Here is a 27868-nt window from a genome sequence, read left to right as displayed (position 1 = left end):
CTTTTTGTGGTTTTCTGTAATTATAAAGAGCAAATTGTGTGCAATGGCCTAGTCATCAATTTGTCTATGCACAGGAGTCATTTGCCCCCATTTCTTTCTATGCTATGGGGAAAATCAGTGACAAGTGAGAAATCTTTAACCAATATGAAGTGCTCAGAACTAGAGTGCCAAGGTTTATGTTGTCAGCTTATTTCCACTTAACAGAATATTGTCTGAAAGAAATGAAGCATCATACTAGCTGTCAATACCAGCTAGATAAGATCATCTTCTTCTCCACCTCAAATGCAGATGATGCCAGTCTCTCTTTCTATCTCATGGATTGTTCTTCGCTAGGAGTCTGGAGTATTTTTTTATCATGAGATCTTCTCTTTCTTTTTATTGTAAAATTCAAAGAAGGTGGTGACCATACAGATTGTAGTCATAAATTTCAATTATTAACCCCCAAATAATGAAGAGAAATGGAGAAAAATATACATAAATAACTATATTTAAAATTCCTTAAAAATACTTTATAAATTATCCACATTAAAATAATTGTTAGTATATAAAAATTAGGGCATATTAATATCTGTCACATATTCAGACTTAAGTCGCCATTTCTTCAGAAAAGTAACATTATAGTTTAATGTCCTAGAAATTGAGTGCTTCAGAAGAAAGCACTTAATGAATTCCTTATATCACCATATTCACCTAGTTTTTGATTGAGTACAATTTTTGAGAAGTTTCCTCCATTTTCAATTTTCCTTTGTCAGAATCACTGTAAAATAATGGAATTTTTAACTCTCTTCAAATGGATCATCATGTGAAGACATAACTTTATTTGCAAATTGCTATGACAGAAGTGTTCTATGTTTGGCTTGTATAACCAAGGTCATTTTTCCTACATAGGCAGCAGATGTATTTGCGTCACACTGTTGTGGACAGCAGCATTGACTACCCAATATGAGTCTGGCACAGTCTTCCAGGAAAGTTTTACTGGTAGTCTGTGCGCACGCAATCCTCATTAACAGTATTGATACTGCAAGTATCTCATGAACTGTTATTGTTATGTTCGTGAGATACTTGCAGTATCAATACAGTTAATGAGGATTACGTGTGCACAGGCTACCTTTATAATTGTATCAAGGGCTTCGGTCCTTTTTGGGGGTTTTGGGTTGTCCTCTTACCTGTAGCACCGTTCACTGTTTGGTCTTGCTTTACACACACGTTTACGACTGGAGGCGCCATCGTATACCGCATCACTTCAGAACCCTTTGCTGGTATTTATCTTCCAGGAAAGTTTGTTTGTGAGATAAATCAACAGTTCCCAATGTGGGACGGGCGCATTTTGTAGCGAAAAAAACCAAAGTGTATTAATTCAGATGACAACTAGTGTAGTAGGAAAGTGAATCAGTTTTTGTTTGTGTTTCATAATTCCTCCTACTTTTCACTTTTTCTTCCGCTATGATAGTTGCATTAGAGGATATGAGGTATGGGTTGGGATGAGAATCATGTTAGGAACTTATATAGTTGTTTCTTGTCAAAAAGGGTCATGGGGTTTGCAAGCATGAGAAATTCATTCATATTGTGTGATTTGTAGAACATAAGGAGAGAGAAATCATGATGAGTCATGTGTTCTACTATTTTATAATTATTAAGGCATTATCCAAATCAGGAGTCCAGAACAATACAAAGATTAACAGAAATAATGTGTCATGGACAGTTCAAGTTGCAGTGTTTCAATGTATTCATTCTGGATCAAATGAAAATAATAATCAGAGCAACATGTACGGTATACTCTAGCGACTCCTGATTTAGGTACTCTTGAATTTCCAGGTGTAAGTCACTCAAAGATAAAAACGTTGTGAATCAAGGTCTATATTCACAAAATAAATCAGTGGCAACAGTATTATGGTCAAGGTGGAATCTCATTGGGAATGCAAAATCTAACCTTGATGAAAGCTGAAATTGTTAAGCAGCTGACTAGGTTTAGAATTACAAATATCCTTTCAGTCAATTCAATGCTTACTTTCTTTTGAAGGTAAACATGCCGTGAGTGTTATGCTCCCCAAACATGAATAAATGAAGACTGACATCCTTAGACTACTGATCACTCCGTCTTTAAACATCAGACTCAGGCTTACCTGTTGAATAATCAGCATGTGCTGTCAAAACCTCAAAACACACTTTTAAAGCAAAAACAAACATATCAATGCAACCCATAATTTGTATTTTCCCCCTTGAATGTGACAAAGTCAACAGAAAAGTAAATATAACATTAGTTTGATTAAACAGGTTCGTCCATTCCACTATAATAAAAACAATACAATGTCTTTATTTAACAATACACTGTAAAGAATCTATCTGTCCTTGTTTCGACCCACCTTAGGAGGAGTTGTACTATTATGCTGTGGTAACATGCCACCTTGATATCTTCTTTCTGCTAACTTGGTGCGACAGTGGATAACACTTGTTTTTGTGACATTTTATGTATTTGACAGAAGGGTAGTACAACCAACAACCAGTACATTAATCTACCCTCAAAATACAACTCCCAATCTGTTCTCAGGCGTAGGGAATTACAGTTACGATCAATGCACATACTGTGGCTCACAGTGTAATCTGTAGAAACATATTTTATTTTCATTCCGTATTTACTGTTGTTTGGGTTGGGAACTTTCTTCCTCTAGGCACTTACTCAATGTTTTTTAAATATTTTATTAGAATTTTATTTTATCCTTTAACGTAGTTACATAAATGCACAAGGATGAAATCTTATTGACCATGCATGGACAATAATATATTCTGAACCTATAACAACCACCATTAAATAGATTGGCTTTAAAACATAGTAATCACACTAGCTTCTTGCATGTATCTGTTTATAAATTATAGTTTAAGATTTCATTCAGTTTGTCTTAGTTGACACCTGACTCGGTTTCATTTAGATTGTATCCTCTCAGCTTAATTTATGGCATTGTCACTCCATATAAGTCCTTTTTGTCTCTCTTCTGAAGCTGTATTATAACATGAGACAAAATGATTGTAGAAGACTTGTTCCTCATACAATTCAAGGTATTGACAGAATTTGTTTTAATCTTTTTAAAGATTTCTTCCCTGACCCTCATCTTGAATTTTACTCTTTGTAGACACATTCACAATTTCAAACATTTAATTCTGTAAACTGAGAATGTTAGTGGATGTTCAGTGTTTTTAGCATTAATCTTTTTCCTCTATTCAGTAAATAAAGGAGTTTGTAGTTTTGCCCACAGAAAGTTTCTAAGTATCTAAACCAGCTCAAAATGTAGTCTTTTCCCCCACAGCCCAAACACCAATTGGGCCTTTAATAGGATATTATCAAATAACTCTTTAACCTAGGGCATGTTTTCTGCGCCGGCACTTCCATCATGTGTCCTGTGTTGACAACATGATCTTATGCATGTTGGCTTGTGTTCAGTAGTATGAACTAAAACACATTGTCTTTTGCACACACTACCCTGCATTATATGTCAGTACTTACTTGTGCAATGTCATCCATAATACTTTGCCACAGACAGTAAGATAGTATAGTTCAGAATTCCTCTGTTCAATTTGTTTTACACATTTAAAGAACTGTACATTTTCTGGTTGTATGACTTGTATAATTGTGTTCTATCAAATCCTCTGCTTTTGTTTACTACCGATGATATCAAGGTTTCCTGCTCTGAGTTAAGGATAGAAATTCCTCTAATGCTTTGAAGAGTTTGTGGGAGTTCTAAGCTGTCCGAAAGGCAAATCAAAAAATATATTTCAATTTTCAAATGTTGCGAATGACGGGGGCAGGGAGCATCCTTTTTAACATTACAGTGTTAAATCCTGCTTGACAGGTATGCTGGGTTTGAATACAAATATTGGGGTGCACTTGTTAGGACGGAAACGGGATGCTAAGACAATTCTTGTGTATCCACTCTGTGGTTGCTGGAAATTCCTGCTTTTCTTCTACCAGACATCTGTCTGGGGGTGTATTGGAGGTGCTAGGCATAAATGTAGCATCGTCAGGCACCCACTTCTGAACACTTCTGGACTTGAGCAAGAACAGAAGAGGAGTGGACCTGGTGTTTGTAACCTAAGATGTGCCTTCAAGGCCTGGACGCACTCCCTCGTGTACCAAGTGCAAAGTCATGGACATTAAGAGTTATAAAGCTGACATCCTGCTCAAGCTACAGACATTCAACAAGCTATAAGGGGCGCTCCTGCAATGGCCCAGCTGACCAATGGCAACTGGACCTGAACTGGGCTCTGTTAATGGCCTCTGTCTGACACCCTGAGTCTCTAAGTACTTCACCAGAGTTTATGGAAGGCTTTAGAAGTGTTCACCTGTGGTTGATTTGGCATTAAAGGAATACGTTAGAAGGCAAAATCTTTGCCCAGGATCAACTTTCAGTAGCGGTCGGCAATAGCTGTTTCTGTAGGGCGGTGACGTGGGCAGGGGGAGGGGCAGGGTGGGGGGTAGTAATCTATGGATTACGGAGTTTTACAGGTAAGTAAACATTTAAATAGATCAAACGAATTTCGTTGCGCGCACTGCATCACCAAATGTGATGCAGTGCGCGCAACAAAATTAGTTTTATTTTTTTAAATGTTTACTTACCTGTAAAACTCCGTAATCAATACATTACTACCCCCCACCCTGCCCCTCCCCCTGCCCACGTCACCGCCCTACAGAAACTCCTACTGCCGACCGCTACTGTCAACTTTGTCAATGTATCCACCTGCGCTCCATTGCAGCCATCCTCAAATTGTGCCTAGGTCCAGGTCAACCCCGATCATTGGCACTTTATGCTCCTTGGCACTATTCCTACTTAAAACTTTAAAAATTCACATTTCATGCTCAATTTATGTAATTTCTGTGTCATTTTGTTTATTACATTTCACTCTTTTTTTAAATTTGGATTGTGAATTTGTATTGCTTCGTATTTCAACTTTTTTCTGTTTTGATACGGCATACATAATTTACACATTGCCCTAAATTAAGCCAGCCTTTTCTGTGCATTAGCTAACTGGGTGTTGAGCTCAGGTTAATTTAGTGACTTTAGGGTTCACCCTGACAAGTGTTGTGGTCACTCACCCCAAATAATCCAGTTTCTTACATCCTTATCATAGTTGCTTCCTTTGCCGATATCATTTGATAACTTTTGTTTGACAATCAGGTTATCCAAATAGTTCTCTACAGATTTTGGGCCTCATTTACATTAACGTGAACCACTATCTATATGTCCGGGTGAGGGAGGTCATTTCCTCTGCCATTATAACTTGACTCCCACTCAACATATTTTTGAGATCTCTGATGGCCCTACAGAAGTCTCTGTGCCATTATAGGCGCTGCTGTCATGGAGACTCCTACGATGGCACTGAAAGTTTGGTCAGAAGCTAACATGTTTCAGGTAGGCAGTTTTTAAACATTTTTTTCATTTTCCACAAACAAAAGCCCAATGTGGTTAAAAAAAAAGCAGCTAATGACCCTGATGCCCTGTGAATGTTCTTCCGAACGTGGGGTGCATTTTAATTTTTTTAAGTTTGGAACCACTAGGCTTTCGCAAATAAAAAGTGGATCAGACCTTCGACTCCAAGAGGGGGAACGATCTGATGTACCTAAACTGACAACCCCAACTGTCTTGGGCTCTCGGTGCAGGGTTACCAAAAGTGGAGCAGTTGGGGCGCAACTGTCGAAAACATGACTTTTTGCCTGACTCTCAAATGAGTGACCGGACCATCAGTTTTGCAGACAGGGTACTCCTCTAAATTTGTGGGGGAGTACCTTGTCTGCCAAACTATAAATTGAGAAAAACTATAAAACCGTGCATTGGATTTCAATATTAATTCCACACTGGTCGTGTCCATCTCAGCACTTCCATTAAGTCTTTATGCCACCACTCCCATTACTTTTTATAGTCATTGTCTATAGTTACAAGAGCTATGTACATATATTTTGACATTACTTTAATTTAGTTTTTCTGATGTTTTCCCCAAATAATATTTCCATTACGCCGTTCTAGAAGAGGGTCTTTATTCAGGCAGATGTATCGATTTTGGTTACTTTGGCCACCGGTTCTTGAACAGTGCATGCATTCATCAGATCTGACCACTCCACTGTCTGATCTACCACAGTATATTCTTTTATGGCCATTACATTACATATAATAATTTTATGTTGATGCAATAGCCTAAGAAAATTGCCGAACTCCTTCATGAGTTCCAAGAGAATCAGGTTAGATGGCGTCAGTTATTCCAGAAGAATCTTATCCCCAAGCTAAAAAGGATTGTTTTTCTTTGTACTACTTCCCCAACAACTCAATCTGTTCATTATCACTGTACCGCTGTAACTGTTGTGAAATTTCAATGGCAATTTTAAAGATTTTGTAGCAGTACTCTGGTTTAGCTGCTGCTCGGAATACTGCAGTACCTTTGCAGTTCTGCAAAGTTTGGCTCCATTTTTCCTTTTAATATTTTTATTGAATATTTTTTAAATCTTTTTAAACAAGGCAATATAAATACTGATAGCAACACAAAATTATGATACGATTCAGACAAAAATTAATTAAGTTTCATAGGCAACACATATAGAGCAAGGAAAAATTGTCAAACTTATAAGTGGGCAGAGTTTCCCTAACAATAAATTAATATTTATACAAGCTTCGCATTTCAATTAATATGCCAACCCAAAACAAGTAGGATCAATCCGTAAACCCACTCATAAAGAAGCAAAACATTTTTTTTAATCCATTCTGATATTGGAGACCAAATTGCCGCTCCCATACCTCTTTTCCTTCTCCCTTTAGTTTTATAAATTGATAGCTCTACATTGTACATGGCTAACAGTCTTGAACACCAGTTCATAAAAGTGGGTGGATCAGGACTAATCCAATCGTTAGTGATACAAGTGCGTACCACCGCCATACTTATAAATAAAAAAGAAGTTATAGCTCTTGATCTTATGTTTGCCACACTATACAACCCTATCCAATTAGGACTTATTCACTCGTTATTGTCACAGGGGATCCCATTATTAAACCGAAGAACGTCTCAATTTCCTTAAAGAGTTCCCCTAATTTAAGACATAAAAAAAACATATCTATTGAATCCACTGCTGATAAGCCACACCTATTACATTTGACTCCAACAGTTGCCCCCCATTTGGAAATCTTCCTTTGTGTATAATATAGATCATAAAGGGCCATACAATGTTGACTGCGGATTCTACCCATCATTAAGACTTGATTAGCAAGCTAAAGAGATTCTTTTATGTCAATGTCCTCAACACCCAATTTATTTTCCCATTTTATTTTCCAAAAATCGAAGTCATCCGGAAATGTTTCCACTAATTGTTGATAGAATTGACCGATTGGTGTTTTTTCTTCATTTTTTCAATTAAAGGAATCTTAACCCCTTCGACGCTCATGACGAGCTGGGCTCGTCATGAGGTAGCCTCCTCGCACGCTCATGACGAGCCCAGCTCGTCATGTAAAGTGCGCTTTCGCAAAATCCAGCGTACGGGGGGAATCATGCCGCACGCATGCGGTTAACAAACTGTTGTCCATTTCCTGACCCCAGCCGGGCAAGAAAACTACAAATTTGGAGATATTTGAAGAATTCATGTTTACCTAATCCATATTTCTCCTGTAGGTCTGGGAATGCTAGTAATTGACCCTCATCACACATATCCCCTAGGCGTCATATTCCTTTTAAGCCCCATCAGATTGTCACTTGATCTCGAAAAATTATAGGAAGCAGCCCAGAAGATGAAAATGGAGAGTAGGCATTAAAATTTAAGACACATATCTTACGTTTGATTTATTTCCATAGGCTGCCTTAAGTATCTTACATTTTTATTTTTTTTTAAATAGCTGGGTTTGATTACCTTGACTAGACACCCATTAGTCTCATCCCCCAGCCAGAATTTGTAAATGGATGGTCTATGACATTGCAGAAGTTCAGCTTTATCCCTGACTACCAAAGAACTGATGTTTTGCATCATTGCTACCCAATAATACATCATGAAATGTGGGATACCCCAGCCCCCACGGTGTCTAGGTAACACCATCTTCTTGATTTCCCTTCTCTGTCTTCGATACCCCCACAAAAATCTCGAGCACATCCTCTCTAATTTATTAAAACACGATGAAGAAAACTCTAAAGGGATTATTCTAAACATATATTAAAATTTCGGTAAGACCAGCATTTTTAATACATTACATCTCCCAGGGAGGGATAGATGAAGGTGATCCAACCTCGCCAAAGTTGCATTCACCTTCTCCATCACTGGGTTGATATTCAGATCCGGAATCTTTCCCACTGACGATGTAATTTTAATTCCCAGATATGTTACTTCTAGGACGATTGCCATATTTGCCGGAGGGTCAGTACCTGAATAGAGAATTTGAGTTTTCTCTATATTTAATTTATAGCCAGAAAAACACCTGAACTGGTTGGCCAATAACTTAATTGCAGGTAGCGCAGTAACAATATCACTTGTGACTACGACTATATCGCCACCATAGGCCAACGCTCTATACTCCATATGTCGATGGTGGACTGGCTTAATATATGTGTGCTGGTTTAGTTTATTCAAAAAGAAATCAATATATAATACAAATAAAAGAGGGGAGCAAAAAAACAATAAAAGTAGTTTTTCGCCATGACTCTGGCGCAATTCCACCTTGAGCAGCCAAGAACAATGTCATAAGTTCCGGTCTTAAAACTTGACGAAATGTCCTATAAAATTCAAGGGGGAGGCCATCAGGGCCCACAGCTTTTCCTATTGCAAGTGACATTATTGCTCCCTCCACTTCCTCCCAGGTTATATATGCTGCTAATTCCTCATTTTGGTCTTGTGTGAGTTTTTAAATTTCAATGTCAGAGCTAAATTCCTTTATTTTCTCTTCTGACTCTATTGTTTCATCTTCCGTGTATAATTTGTGGTAAAATTTACGAAAAACATTAAGCACTTTGCTCGAGTATCCTGTATCTGGCGGAGATGATCCTGAATCCTATTGATTCTATTAGCAATTTCCTTCTTATGTAATCTTCGTTAGGATCCTGCCAGAGTTTTCGCCCGCTTCATAAATTTGGGACCTATGCGTAGCAATTTTTGTGGCTAATTTCATAGCAAAGTGTTGATATATATTCATTTTTTGAACTGTGATGACCTTTAAAGTTTTTTCTGTATTTTGTTGCCTGATTACCTCCCCCATAAGTTCTGTTTCTAATAACCTTAACTGATTCATCCCGTCCTGAATTTCTCCTCGAATTTTGCGCTGCTTAGCTATAGAATAGCAAAATGTTTCCCCCCCGGACCCTGGCCTTAAATTTATCCCAGACAATAGAGTCCGAAGAGGTACCGCGATTGTTTTAAAAAAAAATCCTCAACCCAATTACGCATATGCTCACAATATAAGGGATCCAATAGGAGTTTACGCTCAAAGGTCCATGCCTTTGGCGGGGGCCTAGAACTAAGGTCCAATTCTAATACAACCGGCTTATGATCTGAGATGATCCTGGGTTTAATCTCAATCTTAGCACTTGCTACCTTTTCAGCTGATATAAAAAAATATTCCAAGCACACATGTTTTCTATGGGGAGCCAAATAAAAGGTTTCACCAGGGACACCTTTACTATGAGCACACCATACATCCGCCAACCCAAATTCTTTAGCTAGACCTTGAGTGGCTTCAAAAACTTTAGTTTTTTTTCCCCTCATATAAACGATCGCTGTTAATATTAAATCCACCCTCCAAATGAAGATTAAAATCCCCACAAAGGATTAACGGGGATGGACACGCCGCTAATTCAATGCTTAAATAGTACATCAACTCCAGATCATCCAGATTATGCCCATATATAGAGCATTTCGTCATTGGAGAGCGATTAACCAATATTTCAACAATAACCCAGTGCCCCAGACATCCTCCTTTACCCGTTTACAGAACCCCAAGCCATATCTCCTCAAAATCGCAACACCTCTGGTAGTTGAGCTCTTTCTAGCACAGCCTAGTATATCCATACCCAAACCATTCAGCCACTTTCCATTATTCCACATAATATGAGTTTCTTGTACACAGCCAAATCCACCTGCATCACCTGCAGAATTTGAGCCATCACCCCTCTTTTCTTTTTAACATTTAAGCCACAAATGTTCCACGAACAGATGGAAAATTTACCAGCCCTTGTTGTACAGTTGAGTGAAGTCACTTCTTGTCTGCTCTGCCCATACCCTAAGCTATGTTCATAAATAAAGAAAACATTATCCCTGACATGAAAACAAGTCCCATAACCTTGATGCCTAACAAACAACATATCACCAACGTGCCTTCCCTCACCCCCTCCCTTCCCCCCCACCCTTGCCCACCCAAGACTGACACCACCCCCACCCAAATGAGGCATAAGGACTAAGTTAGTCCCCTTGTGATGGAGAGTGGATTAAGAACACTCCCCCCCCCCCGAGGAAAACACAGAAGAAAAAAAAACACAGTAAGGTGATACCACCTGGACCATTAGAATGGGGACACCCAGACTACTTAAGAGCATACTATTCTCTTATTGCTAAATTCATTTTATATTGTGCTAAAAAATTCCTTCGCTACTATTTCAGAAACAAAAAATTGTGTTTTATCCTTATAAATGATTTTCAATTTAGATGGATTAAGCAGAAAGGCCTGTGCCCCTTTACCTTGAAAGAGTGGAATCATTTGACGCAAATGCCATCTCCTTTGAACCGTGGCCTGACAGAAGTCGGGGCGAACAAAAAATTCACAGCCCTTACCTCCTCTCTTCCTGTCAGGCCTTGCCAAACCAAATAAAGATTCCCAAAGCAAAAAATTGTTAAAACAAATCAGTATGGCCCTAGGCTTTTCATTTGGCCCCCTTGTTCCACCACACAGATGAAATGGAAACCTATGTGCTCTCTGAAGTTCTATTTCCCACTTCCAGTGCTTAAGTTCGGGGAAGGCTTCTGAAAACAGTTTGATGACAAACTGCCGGATGTCTTTGCCTTCTCTCCCTTCCGGTATCTCCAAAATGCGTAAATTGTTCCTTCTGGAACTTTTCTCCAAATCAATGAGTTTCCAGTTGGTGTCATCTTTTAAAGCTTGCAAAGATGCTATAGTCGCCTTCTGCTGTACTATTTCGTCCTCCATCGCTGAGATCCTTGCCTCAGCTTCCCCAATCCTTGTAGAGATCTCTGTGCAGGTCTTTGCAACTCGACGCACAGTGTTTTGCAGTTTGCGAACAGCACCCTGAGTCCATAGTCCCTCCGCCTTAGTCTCTTCCCGGTGCGCCATTATAACTTTATATTTAGTACTGAGAGTAATCACCCCTTCTACCATGGCGCCAGTGCCATCAGTTTCTCCAGTATTGCTACCAAAACCTCCGTCTTCACCAAGCTTTGGGGAAAACAAATTATCCCAGACTAATAATCCAGCTTTATCAGAAGTTTCTTTTGATAAAGGATTGGCGGTGTCCCTTAATTTACACACCGTCCCCTTATCAATGGATGCATCCAGGCACTTATCATCAGCCCAATTCCCCCCTAAAGTCTCATTCTCAGAAGAGTTAGAGGGGTCCGACATTGAATAGAACTTTCCCCCTGAATCCCCAGAATCCAGATCTTTAATTAAATCTTTATCAGGATTCTCCGTATTTTCCATATTTTCCGTATTTTGTAAGTCCTCTCGACAGCTGTTTCCAAGATTCTGGTTGTCAGTACTATGGATTTTATGCTCCAAATTCCGGGCATCCCCCTGGGAATGAGCAGGCAACAGTTCTGCTGGTGTATGATGGGGCTGATTGAATGTCTCAAATGTCTCTGGTGCTTCTCCCATCTCTTTTGCATTATCCACATTACTATTACCCACAGAGGGTGCTTCTCTCTGAGATGGAGTAGCTTGATAAACAACAGCCCCCACAGCCCCGGCGTCATTACACCGCAAATCATCCCTTATACCCCCAGCATTGAGCAGTAAGGCACCTTCTTTATTTATTGTCGGAATTACTGACCCAGGTGGCATTGAGGATATTTGTTTCAGTTTCTGCCCTTTTACTGCTGCAGATACTTTGTTGCAAGCAGCTGTCATTGCCGGAGCCCCTGGAGAAACACTAATGTCAGAGTCAGCCGGACTCTTACCTTTACCCAGCTGTTTCTTGAAAATCCCCGGAACCGTTTGAGGTTTACGATTGGTGCCGCCTCCCTCTGTGCAGATCTGGGAGAGGAGCCTGCAATCTCGCGGCGCGCTCCAGCCTCACCGGGCAATCTTGTTTCCACTCCTGGCAGGGGGGGAGGCGGGGGAAGTCGGGGCCACAGATGTAGCCGCCGCGGCCCCCGCGTCTTGGCCCCCTTGCTGGTATTCTTCGGAGCCATTGCAATCCCTGTGTTCCACGCCGAGGTTTCAGCCGAGGATTCAGCTAATCGACTAGCGCCGACGCCACAGGTAGCGTGCTCCTAGGTTCTACTAATGCCACAGAATAGAGCTCCGCTGTCCGCTCCGGTCAAACTGCGAGGATACTTTAAAAAAACAGGTATCGCCACAGCCACAGCATTACCCGATCAATCTTGCATAGTATTCCTCAGGAGGTTTAGCAGGGGGTAGTCTCACGGAGGAGCATCCACAATCAGCTCACTTGATCGCAGCTGCGACCGCCATCTTGCCACCCAAAGTTTGGCTCCAAACTGTATTTTTTAAACAACTTTTTTGTTTTACTGTGGTGCACCACTCATGAGCATTTAAGCTTGGAGATGGCCTCTAAATAGTCTCCCTTATCTTGTGATTAGCAAGGTGAATTAAACAAATTTGTACACTTCATAAAACTGCCAGGATTTTTTATGTGTTTCCTCACAAGTTGATAACTGAGTATTCTCACCAACATGCCTGTTGCCATTATTGTCTGTAGCCCACTTGGCCATTTACAAGCTGCCACTCAATAATTTTTTCCAACTGAAAACCTACTTTTTACCTGTGTTGCACTTAATTTGTTTACTGCTGGTCTTCCGCCTCCTGGTTCCAGCAGGGCCTTCTTCACATGCCACAACTCTTTCAGCACCTCAGTATGAAAGAGCGCAAAATATGCACGCATAATGATGAAAGTGCCACCACTTCATTACACTAAACGTGTTTGGTACTTTTGTCAAGAACACAGTACAAGGTAGTCGTATTACAAATATGGTGTTTTTTCAGCGAACTCACACTCCTTTGGAGGTGGCGCTTTAGTGAAAGATGGAGAGGCTGCCTGAAGAACCCACCCAAACTTTCAATGTGCAGGCGGCAGAAAGGGAACAGAGTTCCTGCAGGTGGGTGCACTGAGTGACTCAGGTAATCTCAGTAACCACAGCACCAATCACAACACCCAATACAGCGTTGGAAAGGGCAGTTGCAGCAGAAGGACATAGGCTATGCAGACGGCCACCATATACATTTAAAAGGTAAAAGACTCGTGCCAGCAAAGTAGTCCCTTGTGGGCGTGTATGCGTTGTGCTGTGGGCGTGTGTGCTGGGGGCGTGACAAACGCTGGGGGCGTGTGATACGTTCCGCCCTTCATGCCATCATATCGTGTGCAAACGCTGGGGGCACGGCATCAGCGCGCCTGGCGGTCCAAGATCCGGTTTCCCAGAGCCCCCTTCGCTGCGACGCCATGCTGCACTCACACGCTCTCCGGTCCAAGACCCGGTTTCTCAGAGCCCCCTTCGCTGCGTCGCCATGCTGCACTCACCCGCTCTCCGGCGGTCCAAGATCTGGTTTCCCAGAGCCCCCTTTGCTGCATCGCCATGCTGCAGTCACCAGCTCTCCGGCCAAAGGGGCCCCGGACTCGTCTGTCACCTTGGGGGACATGGAAGCCCAGAGCAGCACCAGCCCCAGGTACGTGCCGATCACCAGCACACTGCGCAGGACGAAGCCCACCTTCAGCCGCATCGTCCGCTGCCTGTCCTCGGCCCCGCTCGCTCCCCCCGGCTCTCAGCCGCGCTCCCTCCTCCGCCCCTCACGGCTCTTCCGGATTACAGTCCACTCCTTCCCCGGCTCTGCTGCTCCCGGTGCTGGCCGCTCTGCTGCGCGTCTCCTGCAGCGGTGCTGCCCCCTGTCAACTTTCTGCCCCGGACAACGTCGGGGCGGGCTGCTAGTAAGTTAATAAATACATAGATTTCATTACATAGGAAACAATAGAATAGTTATAAGTATGAGATTAAAAAGGGAAAATTGATTCATGAAGTATAAAATGCATAGAGTGAAGTGGATATTGAAAAATATGAGGATAGCTGTTGAAGAATCATAGATAAATAAGTAGACAGATTAGGAAATATATATACACATATAAATAGGGAAATAAAAGTAGGAGGAAAAATAAATATGTAAATGTTAGAATTGGGGGTCTCTAGTTGGCACAGGTAGGTGCTTGTGACAAATAGGGACCCTCTCCTCTAGTCAGAGTAAGGGGATTACACTCATAAAATAACCCCTGCTCACCCTCTAGGCGGCGTGGCGCGAGCAGTCAAGGCTTATTTCAGAGGCGTGGTAAGTTAAGCATTTGTGACCACATGCAGTAACCCAGTGACAACACTACAAATGCACACCACACAAGATTTTATATCAAAAATAAGTTATACTTTATATAGAGTTACCACAAGACCAATAAACGACAAAAAGAATCCACAGTACTATTAGATTCCATGAGTTCTGGTTAAAAAGGCTTAAATCAAAGTTCTGTGCGAGTCGGTAGCCCAGACGGGCTACAGCGTTGTTAAAAATAACAGAGTCTAGCAAATCCAGCAGACCGTGTCGGTACGGGCCCACTCAAATGGTTGACAGACTCAGTCACAGTACCTTTTACTTGGGGCGGCTGGCACGGATGTGCGAGCCGGTTCCGGTGATCGTTGCGGTGCCGAAAGGAAGTGTTGCAGGACGCGTTGACCCTCGATACGGTGCAGGCAGCGACCCGTTGACAGAGTCGGTGGATCCAAGGCTTGTGTTGCAGGGCGAGACGGTGCGTCGATGTGGTGCTTGCAGTTTGCGGTGCGACGAACGAGCCGGAGTTCGGGAGCTGGCGCCGGTCAGTCCAGACAGCGGTGCGAGTCAGGCGGTGTGTCGCAAAGCGTGCAAGGCGGTGCCCAACTCCGTTGCGGTCAAAGGACTCGAAATCAGCAGCAGTGACCGCGTCGGTCAGACCAGTTCGATTCGGTGTAGCGAGACGTTGCACGTCGCGGTGTCCTTCCAGTCGCGGTGCAGGCTATGGCTCGGTGACGGCGTCAGGACGGAGTCGGTGAGCGCAGAGCTTGCTTTGTTCGAGGCGGACTTTGCTTGATGTGGTGCCTACAGGACACCGGGCCGGTCGTGAGAGTCGGTCACAGCTCCCTGCCCCTGTAGCCACTTGTTTCCAGCAGCAATTCACAAAGGCTGGTGAAGTCCACTTGTCCCTGGACTTCCGTCAGGGGGCAAGCTCTCTTGCAAGCCCTTGGAGATCTTTTGCACAAGTTGAAAGTAAAGTCCACAAAGTTATTTCTCCTCTCTTTGGCAGTTAGGCAACCACTGCCGGCCAATCCCCCAAGCAGCCCTTCAGCTTGGGAATAGTCTCTCCTCGGTTTTGTCAGGTTCCTTCTGCTCAGCAGAGGTTTTGTCTTGTAAGTCCAGAAGTGATCTAATTTCATGGGATCAGGGTCCCAATACTTATACCTCAAAATCTTTTGTTCTCCGAGGGGAGAGGGGCCTGTGCCCAGTTCGAGCCAGTTCTGTAGCACTATGTTTACCAGACTTCTCCTTTCCTTTCACAGCGCAGGACAGTCACATCAGATGCCCCACAGGAGTTGGAGCCAGCATTGTGGAAGGCAAGTGCAGTCCTGGAGCACTTTGTTGACAGTCTTCCTTCTCTTCTTTCAGTGTGCAGGGCAGAGACATCAGACGCATCACAGGGGGTGGAGCCAGCATTGTAGAGGGAAGGCTCAGCCTGTTCAGGTCCCAGGTGCAACTCCTCCCTCCCATCTAGATGCAGATCTCCCTATTCACCACCGGGCAGCCCCAGCCTGTCTCCTGAAATTCCCCAGCCCTGTCACACACAAACCCTGACAAGGAATACACAACCTCGCAGAGGCAGGCTCAAATGGTTAGGCAAGCAAATACCTACTTTCTAAAAGTGGTATTTGCAAACACAGAATATTAAAATAAACATCACTAAAAGTTGGATTTTATGATTCTGAATCCAGGCATACTAAACTCAACTTTCTACCATGTTCTCTGAGTCTGCTAGGATTATAAACATGTAACTATCCAGCAGCCCACTCTGACATATGGAGAACAAGTAGCCTTGCAATAGTGAAAAACGAAAATGGCTGTAATTCACTATTAGGACATGTCACACACATCAGGGCTTGTCCTACCTTATACTTACAATGCATCCTGCCCTTGGGCCTACCATAGGGGTGACTAATATGAAGAAAAGGGAAGGTTTTAGGGACTGGCAAGTGGGTGCACTTACCCAGTCAGCATGACAGTAACAGACTGCACGCAGGCTCTGCATTGGCAGACCTTAGACACATTTTACAAGTCCGCTTCTGTGGGTGGCACAACCAGTGCTGCAAGCCCACTAGCAGCATTTGGATTTACAAGCCCTGGGCACACTCACTGTGCCCAGGGCTTGTAAATCCACTGTACTAGGGTCTGACAAGTAAACCAAATAGTCAATCATGGAATCACCAATGAATGCATTCATTTAGAGTAGGGAGAGCATATGCACTTTAGCACTGATCAGCAGGAGTAAAGTGCCCAGAGTCATAAACTAGCAAACAACAGGTCAGAAAAAATATAGGAGGAAGGCAAAAAGTTCAGGGATGACCCTGCATAAAGAGTCAAGTCCAACAGTAAATTTATATATATAAAAAACGAAAGTATGTCTGTCTGTCTGTCTGTTTGTCCTTTATGCATTACTACACTATTCATCCGACCGCCATGAAACTTTGGGAAGTTGTTGAGTACACTCCCGCGAAGGTTTCTGCCATAAATATTTTTTAAATATCGGCTCCCCAGGGCCCTCATAATCTTTCGAATACTGATGTACACACAAGACGGAAAAACAAAAAATCGTGTATCCACAAGCACTCGAATAAATAAATAGAATTAAAACACCATTCATCCGATCGCCAGGAAACTTTGGGAAGTTGTTGAGTACACTCCCACGAAGGTTTCTGGCATAAATTATTTTTAAATATCGGCCCCCAGGGCCCTCATAATCTTTCGAATACTGATGTACGCACCAGACGAAAAAACTAAAAATCGTGTATCCACAAGCACTCGAATAAATAAATAGAATTAAAACGACACTTTGAAAGGTTTTCCATATTAAAATGAATAAGTTTCAATAAAAATTATACAATGTAAATTGAATGTTATCATGACGAATTTCCTTGAATTTCCTTTCTTCGGAGATAGCAGCAACGCGCAACGGGTAAGCTAGTATATAAATAAATAAAGGAATACATAAATAAATAGAAATATAAGTATAAATAGAAATATATTGATAAATACAAAGATAGATATAAAGATAAGTATAGATAAATATAGATACATATTGATGCTTACAGATATATATATAGATGTAGACTCCTTGTCCAGATGAAATAGAGTAAAGGGTGAAAAAAGGATATGAGGAGGGGAAGTAGGTACTTAAGGAACTCGAAGAAAGGGAGTCCAAACTTGTTGGAAAAGTTCCTTGATCCTGAAGTCAAAATATAATACGTTGGTGTGATGCTGGTTGAATCATTGCTACCGGCCATTCGTCATTCAAATGAGTAGTAGGCAATTGCTAATGTCTTAAAATATAGATTTTAGCTGTAGAAAGTGCAGTGGGTTGAAGACGACGTTACAGATGTGTAATAGTAGGGAGAGTCCTAAAACAATGCACTAAAGTAATAGGAAGGGTAAGGGGAAGACGAAGGGAGGGAATAGTTCCCTGCAATGTGACACCTATGTAAGTCCAAAAACACAACATGGAAGGACAATCTCGAAGTAAGTGTGGAAGATCACAATTGACTTCAGAACACCTCCAACAGGAGCAGGTAAATTCTAATCATCAGTGGCTCATTTACAAAAACTTTAAGACACCCGGCAAGACGTTTGAAATAAATGTGGTGTTTGCTGGGAGACCAGGCACAAGGAGATGAACTTTGAGGGTCTAGTACTGCTATTGGTGCATGTGTCATGCTTTTTAAGCGCTTTCACATCTGACATCCTATGAAGCACTGAAGAGGAATATATTCATTTTCAACCCATAACCAGATATGTCAGCAGTAAGAAGTGAAAAATACAGCCTTTCTTAGAAATGGACTATAAATTACCAGTCCATCCTTCTTATACTCCAAATCTATTTTATGCGCTAAACTTGGGTTTTAGAAATAAACATTTGAAGGTTTTAACCCATGTTTCCTAGTGCTATTTTGAGTGTTTTATTTATTTATAAAAGAGAGTTTGAAGTTCCACTGTGTCCCTGAACTAATCTAGTGAGACTAATTGTGATGACAATGAATATTTCCTCTGCAGTGCTTAAAAGCCCCCTTTTTGATGTTTGATGCAATCCTAACTTTCATGTTTTTATTCACTAATTGTTTTACTTTGGGTTTACTGGGTACTTGCCCTATTTTGTCTTTCCTTTGGTTGAAATTTATTCTAACTGTCCTTTGTACCCCTGTCCTTTCCTCTTCTCTTGATAGCTTTTCTTACCTGTTGCTGCAAGAATCTCGCGGAAGTGTTTCTTTGAATCTAAGACAGAGGAGACAAAAAGTTCAGAGATGTCTTGTCAGATCACATCCAGCAGTAACGGGGAGGTAGATGGCGTGAACGAGAGTCTTCAGGCCATGATGAAGGGCTTTGGCAATATCTTCTCTATGAATATCGGGGGCCCAGTCCTGCACTCTGGGATGCAGATAAACATGCAAGCAAAGCAGAATTCTACCAAAACCACCTCCGTCAGAACAGGGAAGAAAATCAACATGGCAATCGGGTTCAATGATTTTGGCTGGTCTGATGATAGCAGCGAATGAGATCAGGAGTGCCCAAAGTCAAGGCTTCTTTGAACTCTTCTGTGAACTGCTGTTAGCGATTGAGAACAGTGAGGCCTGGCCTTCACGCTAGTGTTCTCAAACCTTTTTACAAGGGAAAAAAGACAACATGCACATGTTTTTGTTGAGGACATTCGCGATTGTATGTGAGAAGATACTGTTCCATTTGTTGACACAACAATTTCTTTGATTTTTTTGGGATTGATTTGAAACTTGAATAGGAAACTACATTGTGACTACTGTATTCATCATATATAATGCTGGATCACGTTTAGGCAGATTGCTTTTTCAGACATGGCTAGAGCTCAGTTCATAAATGTATCTAAAACAACCTACAGAATCTCATTAGAATTTTTCCTTTCTAGACACGGATCATCAGAAAAATACTATTGTGGACACCATATTTTGTGCACCATCCATGCAGTTTACATTGTGCAGTAATCAGGTATTAGTTAAATGACAAAACAGAATATAGATAGGCTCACAACGAGAAACCCATATCCTTCTAGGAATGTGATGTAAAGTTATATTCTCGACAATAAAACTATGCATTGTATGCAGTGCCACCTTTTACCACACATGTCCCAAGTTACAGGTGGTAGGCATGATAGAGGACTGCATGCTTGCTTCTAGTTTAGTATTTGCAGCTTTCTTGGTCTGCGATATTTGATCCACCAGTTGACCAAAGGAATCTTGCAACATTGAGCTTGACAGCTGCTACTATTTCTTTTGAATAAAGCAGGTGCTTTCCTTTGTTAGTTGACTCACCACTTGCATTGCTGCAGGAGTGTCAGGGATGGATGTTAGTAGTAGTGCAATGGAGGAGGCATGCATGATCTGAATAACTAATCATATCGCTGTGAGGAAGGTGGGAGCAGCCCGGGGGAGTCAGACTTAGACAGAGGCTGCCAGATCTGTGACCGAAGGTACCTTTTAATCAATGACTAAACCAACACATTAATGCTAACACACATACTTACATGCATTTAAAAATCAACTGCCATTGGATTCAGGTATAGAAGGACTTATTGGGGTCATGTAACGTAGTTCCAGATGTTAATTCGCTTGGGGTTTTTATCACATATGTTTCCTTGCTGAAACTTAGGATAGTGAAAGACAGTAGCCAACTTGTCAAATGAAATGTTACTCCAGTACGTGTGCCGGACAGTTTTCCAAAGATGGCAAGCTTTAAGAGTACAAAGATTGGTCTGGAATAGTGTTTGTGATGACTATGATTGAAAAACACATGGTTCTTTTTTTACTTTAATACCCAACATTCCACTCATTTGCATTTCAAAGTAGTTATCAGTGTAGAGCAAATGCTATTATAGCAGAGTGGGCTGATAGCCTTTGATATAAATGAGCTATCATCAAAAATCTCGGCATCCTAAATGCATCAGTCTCTGTGTAGTGTATGCATGAGTCTGAATATCGTGTGTGTGTTGTGTGTGTTTGTGTGTGTATTTGTACGTGTCAGAACCTCTCTCAGAGAGTCACAAAAAAATACAGGGGCTACTGAGCCCAACTGTGCTCCTAATATCTTGGGGCCGACCTATTATGGATGCCGCTCAACTGGGCCAAGAGCCCCTTCTGCTCTTGAATGCTTGACTCTCAGTGGTAGCTGTGGTTGAGCATTCAAGGCTCCCTCGGGGTGGGGGATGTGGATGCAGGTGAGTGAACACGACTCATAACTCAGAATGCACACAGTACGAACAATAAATCAATGTCCAGCCAAATACTTATATAAAAAAATCGAATATTTTATTTCTAACTCTACGTATGCAAAGAGATCCACACTTCAAATGCAACCACAATCCCCCTTGAGGTCAGGGCTCTAGGAGTTGTCAGGCAAATCCCTGTCCTACCCTCTTTTGTGTTACTTGTTCAGGAATATTCCCCATTCCCTGGTGGCCGCATCAGAGAATGCAAACTATTAGACTGTACTCAAGAGATCCCTTTTGACTCTTCAAGATTTCTGCCAAAAGTATCTGTGGTGCCCAAGCACCCTTAGCAGTAAATTTCCCAGGACCCCAAAGGCCCTAGTTCAAGTCTTATCAGCATCTGCAGCACTGAAGCGTTAAGTATTACAGCGGGTGACCATAGAACGTGCACTCGTGAGATCTGATGCCGCTCAGAGAAGTCAGGCTGCTCAGAGTATGAGTGGCAGCATTATGCAGGTGTAGGCTCACTTTCCCCGAGTGTCGCGGCTGCTCTCCCAAGCAATCAGAGAAGTTCACTGCAATGCGATAAGTCAAGTTCTCCCTGGCGAGGGAATTCAGTCCTTCGACTCCCATCTGGAGTTCCACAGGAGCGCGCCGCTCTGCTTGGCGTCCTCCTGGTCCAAGGGAGTCAGTCAGGGCAGATCCTTCGGTGAGGCTAGTCCTGCCAGTCAAAGCCTCACTTCAATCCCAGGCAAAGGCCTAAAGTCTTTGATGATGGGGTACCTGTAGCCCCCCTGGGAACATGGGGTTACGGTGACACCTTCTGGATGTAACGTAGACTCCTCAGGTGCAATTGCCCGCACCACAGTGTCCCCACCTAGCATATGGAGTCACTGCTCAGGCGTTCATATGTCTTGGCACACTGGCTACACAACTTCTTCACTGGTTGACCCCTATGGCGTATGGGGTTACCGCAACGAGGCCATGTGGGCTCAGCGCCCTCCACACAGAGCTCGATCCTTGACACAGTTTATGGAGTCCCTCTCCTGGCATAAGGGGTCAACATAGACAGTTCTGAACAGGGGATATGGCCTGATCGGTGCACAGCCAAATCCCCACACCTTGCACAGGGAGTTCTCACGGTAGGGCTCCCCACTGGGCCTCACTCCCTCCAATGCTTTCCTCTTTCTCATAGAGCACACTGTTCTTGGCAAGGAGGGAGACCCTAGTGCTCCAGGCTCCAGGGCAGGTGGTCTTGGTTTCCCCGTTTGATATCCCCTCACCCAGCAGGGAGACTACAGGCCTTGGCCCCAGTACTGGTCACAGTCAAAAGTCTTGCAGAGCTTTCCCTTTTCACACAACCCAGGTGTTTGATTGGTAGATGACACATTTTTGGGAACTCTACCTTCTCTTCGTATAGTCCTTTTCCAGACACAAAATGTGATTTAGGGTCTGGGTCTTTGATGTCTTATGCTGGAGTTTTGCATTTTTTGAAGTTGGCACTTCTCCTTTTCATCTTACTTCATTAAAGAGATCGGACAAGCAGGCACGACTCTGAAGCTGATTGTTCACAACATAATTCACAGGAGTGACCAGAGTTCACACTTGGATGTCAGTCACAATGATATGTGCATCAAAAGGTTAATCTCAGACCCCCAACCATGATTCATGATTCTTATCAGCCCCCTCTCCCGTCCTGAAATATATCCACGCCTCTCCCTTGTGATCCATCACTGAATCAGAGAGTAGTCTTTGGAAGTGTAAAGGGAGTCTCTTCCTTTTCCGTCCAGCTCACAGGATGGCAGCAATACCCAAATCTGTCTTGGGGATTCCTCTCATCCTCATATCTTTATCAGGCAGGCCTGGGCTTCCCAAAATGAAACCCTGGGCCCTCCATACATTGTACAATTGCAGGCACACTCACTCAGTGTACACTCATAGCCCACTTCCTGTTCATCACTATTTCCTCTATGCATTGTATCCTCACATGTACACATGCATTCAGCACACACACTCAGTTTCTGCACACTGTTCATCACTGACACTTTTCTGTTTTCAACCAGGGTGTGTTGTTTCAAAACAAATGTACTGTCAGCAGATTCACTCACTATTTGCGCATTGCACAACTCTTACCCCTTCATGTTTTGTACTTCAGGCAAGCATACAAACACCCAGCACATGCTGTCCCTGCGCACGCACTGCACAGCACTACATCTCATATAATATATTAATCTCTGCATACAACCTCACAGTACCTGTCCTAACCATACATGTACTACACACTACTGCTACATACTTGTGCTGTACCCTTACCAGGCACACATACACCAATGCAGAGTTACGCCTGCTCTATGCAACACTACACATTTACTTGATGGAGGCCAAGGGTGAGTTAAGCATATGGCAGCTGAACTTTTAAGAAGGTGAGTAAGCCTGTAGGCCCCACTCTAGTGACAAAGGGTAAAAAGGTCTTGTTCACTACTACTGATGCTGCCACCACTGCACTTGTGCGGCTTAACTCCTGGTGAAGGCGGCAGCCCTCCACCACTATGAGGATAGCACATTGGGTGCCCCTCCGGGTCCAACAAGAGGGACAATCTGTGAGACAGGCCTATGTCATGGTGCACCCACATGATCTGTATTTGCTATGACAGAAATTAGCACTAGGGATCCAGACAACAGCAGAGTTGGACACTAAGGGCAGGAATACACATTCCTTGCCATGCAGAGGACGTTTCCGTCCTAACAGTATATAAATAAATCATAACTTGCACAGAACATCTACTGTTACTTGAAACAAAGAAATTGCCGTTGGTGTACTTTCTAAGTTGTATCTTAAAGGTGACTTGTTGAAGGTGGAGATAGAGGGCCAGATGTACGACTGTTATTTGCGGATGCAAACGGGAAATCGGCCCGTTTGCAACCGCAAAATTGGTCTGCCCCATGTACAAACCCTATTTTGCGAGTCGGTAAGCTTGCGGATAGTGCAGGACAGAGGGGGCGGAGCGGCTTCAGGGCTTCCGTGTGGTCTCATTCTCGGCGTGGCTCGGGTGTGGAGGCGGTGGGCTCTCGTGGTTCAGCCCCTGCTGCCCCTGGTCGCGGTGCCGCCTCCCTCATTTCATTTATTTCGGCACGCTGTAGTGGATTCATCGTTTTTTTAAATCAGCGCAAAATGAGGTAGGAGTTGGGAGCAAGAGTGCGGGGTGCGTGATTGAGGCGAATAAGGTGATTTCAAGTAAGGGGTGGGGGCCATTGTACCAGACTTGGCTGAACTTGGGAGATACACGCCTCCATCCAGTATTGGGGGTGCACAAAGAGGATATTGTGTTGTACACATCAAAAAACCTTGTACACCAATTTGTCTATCGTATGGAGAAGTGTGTGGGTAGTAACCCGATAGTAGTTTACGTCTGGTTAAGGAAATATCCTCTCATGAGCCCACGGTCTGTCGCTATACATTACGTAATAGGCCCCCTAGTAGCCTCTCTGTAATCCCTAAATCAAAGGTTGTTTCACCCCCGATAATGGTAGTAAAAGCCACCACAAGGCAGGCGACTGGCGCCTGTCCAACGGAGGGAACGCCCCTAGGTAAAAGAAAAGGCCGGGAAAAAAACTAGGGGAGGCACTAAAGTAAAAATTACGCCGACATTGAAATCCTTTTATAAGGTCATCTCCACTAGTACTGTGGTGTGTGGGCAGAATAATAGCGTAAAGGATAAGGCGGAGACTTTAAATATGGCGACCATTTCTACCTCCGCAGATATAGCTGCTCCAGTCACCACTACTTTAGCCGCCATCACTCCAGCAAGTCTTGTGGTTAATGAAAGGAGCCCCCGGGCCTCCACCAACACCTCTGCTACTGCGGAGAGCCTGCCCATGCAAGCCCATATAGTAACTATTCCCCTGTCAGTGGTACTGTCGAATAGCTTTTCGGCGCTGGAGATTCAGAGTATTGATTTATTCTTTTTTTATTTATTTTATTTATGCAATTTGGAAAAAGCACAAATACCCGGAGGTGTCTCGGCGCTGAAAAACAATAATACAGATCAGATAGAGATATTGTTTACTGGTTGAAAAGCCACGTTTTTACTAACTTCCTAAAGATAAGGAGAGAGGGGCAAGCCCTGATGTGAGGGGGCAGGCTGGGGAGGATCTCAGTAGTCTACTGGGGGTATAACGCCCTAGTGACCTTCTTAGGAACTTAGGTCCTGAATTGTTAACTGCTCTGTATGCTATACAGAGAACTTTGAATTTAATTTTATTCCTAACAGGCAACCAGTGAAGCTGGCGTATTACCGGGGAAATCTATTTGATCTTGGGTGTGCCTGATAGGATACTAGCTGCTGAATTTTGAATTAGCTGCAGTTTATTCAGGACTTTTTCCTGAGCATTTAAAAAAAGACCATTACAATAGTCGATCTTGGATAAGATCAAAGTGCACATCAGAGTTTTTCCTGCACTCGGTGGAAGGAATGGAAGGAGTTTTCTGATCATTTTGAGAGTGAAAAAAGATGAGGATGACAGAGCATTGGCATGATGTATAAACGAAAGTCTATCATCGAACATCACTCCCAGATTCCTAACCTTTGTTACAGGAAGTGGGGGAGGTCCCATTTAGGTTGGACCCCAGGTGAGGGACCAACTTGGGACTAAGTTACCGAAAGTCATTACCGCTGTTTTATCGGAGTTTAATTTCAGGCAGTTGCGAGACATCCAGAGACTGATGTCACGCATTCCTTCCTGAAATTTGGCTTCCACTTCTACTCCATCATTATGGATAGTAAGTACAAGTTGGGTGTCGTCGGCATAAGAGGTCAGACCCATCCCATGGGTTTTGATGATTCTAGCCAAGTCCGAAACATATATATTAAATAGGGTCGGACTTAGGGAAGATCCCTGAGGCACACCACATGGGAGGGAGAAGACCGGAGATTGGAAGTCGCCCAGCTTGACAGAATGTGTGCGATTTTCAAGAAAAGAAGTGAGTAAGGACCTGGCCGTTTGACTGATGCCAATGGCAGAGACACGGTCGATTAAGATGGTGTGGTCGACCGTGTCAAGCGCTGTGGACAGATCCAGCAGGATAAGGACTGCTGATCCACCCTTATCCAGAATCATCTTGATGTCGTCGGAGGCCTTAATAAGAGCTGTCTCTGTCCCATGCTCCTTCCTAAACCCAAATTGTGTATCATCTAGCAGGTCGTTTTTGTCGATGTATTGGGTTAGTTGAGTGTTTATGATATTTTCTATGATTTTTGATGGGAGAGGGAGACATGCTATAGGACGGTAATTTTTAGGATCCACCGGATCAGAGTTGGATTTCTTAAGTAAAGGTTTAATAATAGTCTTTTTCCAGACTGTTGGGTAGACCTCAGTGATGAACATAGAGTTAAACATGTCACTAAGAATGGTAACAATAGGGTCCGGAATTAATTTAAGAATTGAAGGTGGCGAAGGGTCTGAGGGGGAACCGGATTTGATGGAAAGGAGAAGTTTGCATACCTGCTCAGGGGAAACCTGAGTGAATTCTGAAAACACAGAAGTAGAGGACGTATTAGAGGAGTTTTTGAGTGTTGGCTGGTCTGGATTAGACTGAGTGGCAAAGCCAGAGTAGATGCAAGTCACCTTGTCCTTAAAAAATTTAGCCAGTGAATTGCATAAATCTTGGGAAGCTTAAAGCGTGGTACCTATTGGGGGCGTGGAGAGTTTGGTTACAACTCGAAAAAGTTCCTTCGGGGAATTTTTGGCAGATTCTATTTGAGTACAGTAGTAGTTACACTTGTGCAAGGTGATCAAATGTTTGTATTTTATCATTGCATCTTTGTATAGCGTTTTAGCTTTGTTATTGTAATCTTTACACCAGTGTCTCTCTAGGTTTCTGCAGTGTTGTCTCTCGAGTCTTCGGAAGATAACCGTAGTATACCTTCAGTGAAAGGGGGTGGGTCTCAATCTGGAAATCAGTTGCTTGGAAATCATGAGCCTCTCCAGCAATCCTCTCTGCCATCCCCATACTTGGGCTAGCCGGTCCATCTGGGTCCTGTGGGGCGTTGGCCGATATTCTGATAAGCTTGAGAGATGACATTAGTAGGAGGTTCACCACCTCAGAGGCTAACCAGGCAGCTATCCAAGCTTCCTGCAATGCGCTTGCACAGAAGGTAGAGGAGGTTGTGCAGAGAACGAATGTTCTTGAGGCTGAGTTTTTTTTTTTCTGAAACCTTTATTGGTGACAAGAGCGAGAAGTAGTACACAGCTTCACGCCTACAACCTGCAACTGCAGGCCGGCAGCTACACAGAATAGAGTCCAGAGTAGGCTCATAAGTAAAAAAGGCACGACAGTAGTACTTAAACACAGCATGCCGCCTACAACCCCCTGGGCCGGCCGCGATAAACAGTGGCATAGTCAGGTAGTACATATGATATAGCTACAGGGTGGAAGCATACTGGAAGCATACTGTATACAAGCAAAGAGCAATTGAGGCTTCGTATTCCGTGAAAAAACAAACCTAGAAACCTAAACTCAACTGGTAACAGTCCTTCCCATGATATACCACCATACAGTGTATGTGGATCAGAGGATCGGGGGGGAGGTTCTAAAACCAAACCTGGGAGGTCAATAATGTGTAAAGGTCGTGTAGGTAGTGCTACATGCAACATGTTTGTGACAGGAGTGTGTAGTCAGGTAGGAAGTGCGCGTCGCGGACCAGCCTAAGGCCGGGCATCGGGAACTGCTAGGATTTAGAGGAGGACACCTACTGGTTCAGAGGGCTCTAGGGGAGTAGAGGGGGGGCAGAGAGGTAGGGCATGGACTCAAGTGTCAGAATGTTCCTCGCTCTGTTGACGGATGAGATAGGCAGTGAGAGGACCCCAGATGGCTTTGGGACGTGACTTGTGTGGTAAGAGTTCGGCATAATTGTGGGGGTGATCTTGCCAAGTTGACATAGTGTCAAGCCAGATCTTAAATTTAGGAGCACGTCCTCTACCCCATCGACAGGCTACATGGCGTTTGGCTAATAAGAGGCCCAGTGCAAAAAACTTTCTATGTGATTTCAGTGCAGGGACCGATTGACCTAACAGGGCCGTCTTAGGGCAGGGATCAATATCAACTCCAACCATGTCCGAAAGGGCTCTAAAAATGGCATGCCAATATGCCGCGACGGAAGGGCAT

General features: G+C 43.2%; 1 protein-coding gene across 6 annotated transcripts in view; it reads left to right on the top strand.

The window, feature by feature from the left end:
- Nucleotides 1–27868, top strand: part of MAP3K20 (mitogen-activated protein kinase kinase kinase 20) — a 1120268-nt gene that overhangs the window by 727622 nt on the left and 364778 nt on the right. The window contains exon 12 of one of the 6 annotated variants that reach the window (XM_078681555.1): nucleotides 18695–19800. The exons of 4 other annotated variants lie outside the window; for them this stretch is intronic. In XM_078681555.1, coding sequence (XP_078537681.1) covers nucleotides 18695–19024 — 330 coding nt within the window. In that variant the 3' untranslated portion in view covers nucleotides 19025–19800. Of the gene's footprint in view, nucleotides 1–18694; nucleotides 19801–27868 lie in introns of those variants that run through there. One more of the 6 variants, XM_078681556.1, reaches the window with a different exon arrangement.

The sequence above is a fragment of the Lissotriton helveticus genome, chromosome 3_1 (genome assembly GCF_964261635.1).
Source record: "Lissotriton helveticus chromosome 3_1, aLisHel1.1, whole genome shotgun sequence".
Classification (NCBI taxonomy): domain Eukaryota; kingdom Metazoa; phylum Chordata; class Amphibia; order Caudata; family Salamandridae; genus Lissotriton; species Lissotriton helveticus.
The sequence above is the reverse complement of the archived record's forward strand: the minus strand, read 5'-3'. Positions and strand labels throughout refer to the sequence as shown.